The sequence below is a fragment of the Epinephelus moara genome, chromosome 14, assembly GCF_006386435.1.
Source record: "Epinephelus moara isolate mb chromosome 14, YSFRI_EMoa_1.0, whole genome shotgun sequence".
Lineage (NCBI taxonomy): Eukaryota > Metazoa > Chordata > Actinopteri > Perciformes > Serranidae > Epinephelus > Epinephelus moara.
Genome location: NC_065519.1, coordinates 12,887,626 through 12,894,418, shown reverse-complemented (window position 1 = coordinate 12,894,418; position 6,793 = coordinate 12,887,626). Strand labels below are relative to the sequence as shown.

The 6,793-nt window shown below is 43.1% G+C and overlaps 1 protein-coding gene across 3 annotated transcripts in view; it reads right to left on the bottom strand.

The window, feature by feature from the left end:
* Positions 1 to 35: 35 nt before the first annotated feature.
* Positions 36 to 6,793, bottom strand: part of diras1b (DIRAS family, GTP-binding RAS-like 1b) — a 30,399-nt gene continuing 23,641 nt past the window's right edge. For all 3 annotated transcript variants that reach the window (XM_050061597.1, XM_050061599.1, XM_050061596.1), the window contains one exon: positions 36 to 5,523. In XM_050061597.1, coding sequence (XP_049917554.1) covers positions 5,236 to 5,523 — 288 coding nt within the window. In that variant the 3' untranslated portion in view covers positions 36 to 5,235. The remainder of the gene's footprint in view (positions 5,524 to 6,793) is intronic.

The window sequence follows — 6,793 nt, the reverse complement described above, 5'->3', positions numbered from 1 at the left end:
GGGGGGGGGTGGGGGGGGGGGGGGGGGGGGGGGCGTGTTTGAGCAGTGTGGGATGACTCATGCAGAAATGTGTAGGCATTCTCCACAGGAACGCTTCAAATATCTGACAGACATTTGATAAGACGGCAACAGCAGCACACAAACATGCGCACATACACACTCATGCAGGCCAGAGTGAAGGGATGTGGCTGATTGCGCACATACATGGATGCACTCATGGTCTCTCTCTCTCTCTCACACACACACACACACACACACACACACACACACACACACTGACAGTAGCAGTGAATATGCTTAATTGATAAATGAGATGAGACAAGCCATGGGAGGACGGGGGCAGAGGTGTCTGTCCTGATTCATGCCAGCATTTAACTCACACAGCCCAAGAAACTCAACGGACGCTCACACACTTCCCATGCACGCCTCCTCACATGCAAGCGCATTTGAATCCTGTACAGGCTAGTTAGTTAGTGCAGTCGCACTCGGTATTTTCACACTATGTCTATTAATAGCGCGGCCTCTCGCTCCAGCTTGTTGTCCATACTGCTCTCACACGCTGTCTCATTGTTTTTTTCCCCCCTCCCTGCTGTATCATATTCCACACAGGAACATGAACAACGACAGTCTCCTGTAGACGTCAGCAGAACAACAGATTGCACAAACATGCGCTCGCAAGCTGGCGTTTGCGTGAAGCAACCAGACGTGTCATAAGCTCATATTTATGCAGCGTGTGCACCACTGCTGCCAGTAGCTACACATCACATCAGACCAGAGCTGTCTGATAGGTATACAGATAATTTCCAGCTTTTGTTTTTCTAGCTTTGTTTTTTTTTTTTTTTTTTTAACCTTTTGACAAGGGCGGATTATGAAACAATGGGCCCCTGGGCACAGGCATGAAGAAGCCCCCCCCCACCACCTCTCCTTCAAAGAAGCAAGACACTGAATTGTTTGGTCTATTTTTGTTGTTGTTTAGCTGCATTTTCTGGTCATTACACATCTCTCTCTGTGGTCTGTGTCTTTTGAATCTCTCAGTAGTTGCTTTGCATCTCTTTGAAGTCAGGTTTTGTCTCTCTTTGTGGTCATTTTGATTCTATGGTAGTTGCTTTGTGTCTTTGTGCAGTTGTTTTTCATCTATTGGTAGTCGTTTTGGGTGTATTTATAGTTGCTATGAATTTTTGTGTGGTAATTTTGAGTCTTTGTAGCTGCGTTTTGTCTCTTTGTAGTCAGTTTGAGTCTTTGTAGTTGCCTTTTGTTTCTTTGTAGTCAGTTTGAGTCTCTTTGTAGTTACCTTTTGTCTCTTTGTAGTCAGTTTGAATCTCTTTGTAGATGCTTTTTGTCTCTGTAGTCACTTTGAGTCTCTTTGTAGTTGCCTTTTGCCTCTTTGTAGTCAGTTTAAGTCTCTTAGTAGTTGCCTATATCCTCTAGGTAGTCAGTTGCTTTTCATGCCATTGTGTTCATGCTGCGTCTACTTGTGGTCATTTTGTATCTCTTTCTATTCACTTTGAGTCTCTTTGTAGTTGTTTGTCTCTTTGTAGTGAGTTTAAGTATCTTTGTAGTTGCCTTTTGCCTCTTTGAAGTCGGTTTAAGTCTCTTTGTAGTTGCTTTTCATGCCCTTGTGTTGATGTTGTGTCTACTTGTGGTCATTTTGTGTCTCTTTGTAGCAAATTTGAGTCTCTTTGCAGTTGCTTTTTGCCTCCTTGCAGTCAGTTTAAGTCTCTTTGTAGTTGCTTTTTGCCTCTTTGTAGTCAGTTTAAGTCTCTTTGTAGTTGCTTTTCATGCCCTAATGTTCATTTTATGTCTACTTGTCATTTAGTGTCTCTTTGTAGTCCATTTGAGTCTCTTTGTAGTTGCCTTTTGCCTCTTTGTAGTCAGTTTAAGTCTGTTTGTCGTCATTTGGATCCCTTTGTAGTTTGCATCGCCCCTTTTTGTAGTTAGCAGCCATTTATCATCTCTCTGCAGTCGGTTTGTCTCTTTTTGTTGTCATTGTGTCTCTTTGGGGTTGTTTTGAGTGTCTTTGTGGTCGGTACCTGTTAATTAAGACGCATTTTTGAGCTGAAAGCCAGGGGGGAGGGGGGCCTGGGAGCCTGTGCCCGGTAGGTCCATTCAGTAATCCATCCATGTCTTTAAATGGACACAAATGACATAAATCACTCCATCCTTCTGGCATCTAAAACAAACCAAGACAAACAATTTCAAACACAACTTGTTTCTTTAAATGATGGAAAAAAAGAAGAAGAAGAAGAAGGATAAAGAGTACTAGTGAGCATCCCTGGCATCTAACGGGTAAAGGGTACATTTTTACAATGCAAACTTTTGAGTTTAACAGGACCTCACATTAGTGCAAAGTACAACACATCGATAACAACGGATTCATTCAGCTTTCAAAATAAAATTTTAAAAAAGCCATGGAGTTGAACCTTTAGTTACATATTCACATTTTGCTAGTATTATCTGATTGATAGATCTGAAGAGTGGATGTGTCAAATACAATATATCATGAGCATCATTAGTAAGCTGTATATTACAGTACATAGCAACATCGAACCTCCTACTGTAACAACATTTCCTGGTTACAAAGGACTTATTCCCAGAAAGACAGTGGGTACAGATTTTCTTTACATGGGTAACATCTTACTTGAAGCTCTTATAAACATTTCATTCAACTACCGTATGCTTTATTTACAATAACTACACGTTTGAAATAGTTTTCACGTGGGCCTGTGGGCGTGAGTAATGCAGGAGGGACATTTTACATGGTGCTTATAAATGAGGCATCGCTGATTAATAAGCAAGTCTTCAAGTAAAATGTCACCCTAAAGTGCCCAGTTGTTGATTCTGCTGCACACATAAAGACAGAGAAGGAGACAGACGGAAACAGTTGCTGTGCTTTTCTTTTTTTTTTTCCAGAGAGATGGACACACAGTTAAAAGGGGAATCATCTGTGTTCTTTGGGTTTAACAGTACAGGAGCAGATTATCCTCCACCCAAATTGTTGTTAAAACCGCCTGAGAGATGGAGAAAAGTACACAAATAATCTGACCCTCCTCTGCGTCCTATATGACCTGCAATCCTGTGGGGTTACGTCCCATTTCTCGCACTCCACAGCTAACCTGTCACATCACGATTTACCCTGTTGTTCAGCAGAACCACAACCTCATTGTGCCATGTACGGGACAAATAAAACACTTTACATCGAGACGGAGAAGCTACCGGTGATCATGATGCGATTGTTCCTCCACGTTCAGGACTGGTGAATAAATGTTAATGATGAGAATTGCACAAAGGAGACAAAAAAAGGAAGAAAAACATATAAAAAATAAACAAATAAATGTACAAATAGATATGTTGGTAAAAAAGTATTGTGCTTTTGGCTGTCCTGTGTACACTGTGTACAATATTCAGAGCTCCTGTGTGGAAAAAAAGGGTGTATACATGTACATTGGACATACAGCAGAGCTATTGCTCCAGGAGGATATTAAGCAGAGATTATTAATACATAACATAAGCAAAAACATGACAAATTACATCTGTGTGTGTGCATGTGGGTGTGTGTTTATGATATAAAGTGCAATGTGAGGGCATTGAGGGTGAGTGAGCCCTGTTTGTCTTCATGTAATCAGTCAACGGTGTTACTCAGATTCTTTTTCTTACTTGCATGAATGCATCTGTGCACATGCTGTGTGTGTGTATGTGTGACCCATTCTGTTTCCTGTTTACCAATGCCTGCACGAGCATATGAGAGGTGACACGACCAAACCAACCAACAAAGAGGAAACAGAATTAAGTGATTCAGGTCGCACTGAAAAATCTGCACGGGAGCAATTTTACATCCATCCCTTATTTATTTAGAATTTCCCCTCTGTGTGCTTTTTGTTGAAGGAGGGCATTTTTCTGACTCTTACATGACTTTAAAGAGCATTGTAAAGCAAAAAAATAATAAAAAAACAAGAAATAAAAGGCAAAAGAAGAGAAACCTTCACGTGAAAAGTGCCAAAGCAAACTGACATTCTTGACTTCGGAACCCAAAATCATCCCTTTCGTCTTACCGGCTTGGCAATGATTATCCGAGTGTATTATCCTCGTAAACAAGGCAGACTTGTATTTCTGTTTCCCGCGTTTGATGAGAGTCCAGCTTCTTTTCATCCAGAGCTATTCTACACTAGATGAGAGTCTTAAAAGGATTGTTGCGTCGTATCAGTAGTGTGTGTGCATACCCTGCCGCTGGATGCTTCTCCACTTCAGATGAGGACATTTATGATGAGTTTTTAAACATAACGACAGCTTGATAAAGGTAAAGTAGGGTCTTTTTATCTTTAAGGGGGGCAGTTTAAAATGAGAAGACCTCTTTCCTGTGGCTGATTTTGGCGGGGCATGTGTAGACTAGATGGAATATATTTAAATACCCCATGTTTATATACATCAGAGTCCTCAGGTGTGGCTCTGGGACGTAGCTGGTTCGCATGTTCTGCTGCTGTAATGTCGTTCACGCTCGCAGTCTTAAACCTTTGGTTGCTGCGCCTTCTAGCATGACGGACACCTCAGTCTGTTAAAATAGTGTTTCTAACCAGATGAGTGAGCTTAAGTAACGTTGTCAACTCTGTTACATTTACATTACTCTATATTTGTTATAGTAGGGGGGGTATGTAAAGGATGAGGGTGCTGGGATGACGAGGGGTGTGAGCTGAGCAGGGAGGGAGGGGTTGGATGCAGAACTGAGAGAGGACATTAAATGGATCAGAAACCTTCAGTCTTTTTTTCAAAGGGGTGCTGCAGTCTGTGGTTTTTATTGCAGTCCAACGTCTCCATCAGCTCCTCAGCCAAAATTTGTGGCACTTTAATGATGCAAAAGTCCACACCCACGCTGTTTCCGGCTATGGCTGTCGTCCACAGGTAATTAATCTGTGGCACACACTTCTTGTTTTCAATTTGCCTCTCGATATTCTGCATCATCCTCCCTCATCCCTCCTTTTAGCAGAATGCACATGGGTGTAAAGCTCCAAAACTGAAATCCTGTATGTTTTCAAAATAACTGTGTTTGTGAATGCACCAGTCAAACGGAGGAGGATGCGGATGATGAGATTCCCGTTGCCTTCCAGACGTTTTGCTCTCAGTGATACGTTAAGTCCCTCCTCTCGCTCCTCTGTCTTCCTTCTTTTCCTCCTTTTCTCTGAATTTCTCCCCCCCTCCCCTGCCTCTTTCAACCTCCACCTCCACTCTCCTCCTCTCCGGGATTTACATCACGCTGCATTTGCCCTTCAGTCTCTCGGCGCGGGACTGCTTCCCTGAGCGCTTGCCGTCGATGTTGAGGCTCATGTTCCTCTTCTTGTCCAGGTTGAGGAGCTCCTGGAAGAGCTCAGTAACATTGTGGTTGGTCTTGGCTGACGTCTCCATGAAGGCGCACTTCCACTGGTTGGCCTGGGCCTCCCCGTCCTTGGTCTCCACCTCCCGCTGAGTCTCATCGCTCTTGTTGCCCACAAGCATGATGGGGATGGCCTCAACGTTGCCCTTTATGGCCAAGACCTGCAGAGGAGGAGGGAAGTAAGGACAGTGCTTGTTATGTTCTGGCTGGTCAGCGCACATTATGAACCTTTCTAAAAATGTTGATCTGGTTGTTATCTGAAACCCAATCACTGCATCCAGAGAGAATATATCCCTAAATGATCAAGGGCTGAAAAAGGGGAGCTAGAAAAGCACTCAGGGCTGTAACCCCCAAACTGAGAGAGTGGCTCCAGCAGATTCCAGGTACAACATCTTTGGTCTCTGTCCAGAAGAGCGCAGTCCTAGGAACAGCTAAGATACTGTGCAGAACCCTCAAACTCCAAGGCCTCTGGTAGAGGACCAGAGCTTGAGGAAAAAATTTCAAAGTCTAAAATTTACAATCCATTAATTTCTCTATTAGTGCAAATGGCACTAAATATGCCCAGGTATGCAAAGCAATGGGGAACAAATAAATAATAAAAATAATAACCACATATAAATTATAATTAATGCTAAACTAGGAAATGTGCGATAGTTAACAGTAGCACAGGTGGGGCACTCTAGGGTACCCAAATAGCTAAACTGACCATTCACATACAGAAAGTTTACCCATTCTGAGGTAACTTAATTAATTATGCTACAAGAAAAACAACTTCAAGTTGACATTTAGCTGGATAACATTAGCTTGAGCCTCAAATCACCATCAATACAAATCTCCTCAGCTGGACAAGAGAGGGCAGCAGCTCCAGAGACAAAGTCAGCCAGCAGCTGCAGAAACTCAAATCCAGCCAGCACAAGACCCATCTTTGTGGGACTGGACAGCCCAACTTGCTGCCGGATCAGCAAACTTTCTGTTGCTGCTGTTACACAGGTTGGATCCGGCACTGCTAGCCACCAGCCTGCTGTGATGACAGGCACTTGAGGGTTTGTGCCGCCTGAATTCAAGACACTACTTTAGCAGTCCAAAGGTCTGTCTCGCGACTTGCTGCCCACTCTGCTCCTAGGGAAGAAGTCCACAGCAGCGGGGAGCAAGGTGAAGGGACAGTGGGGTGGCTAATGTCAGCTAGCTAATTTTTGTCTCATTTGTGGTCTGATATAAATCAGTGTATGGGAAACACTGGGTTACTGTATGAAGTGCGAGGGGGCTTATGACTGAGAGGGGAGAGCAGAGAACTGCAAAACGGAGGGTGTATTTTTATATTCTGCTGTTTGTTTTTGCCTTTCCAGATTTCTGCTTACACTAGCTTCAAATAAAACAAACTGCTGAATCTAGGCCTTTAGCAGGACATCAATGTAATAGATTTATCCTGTA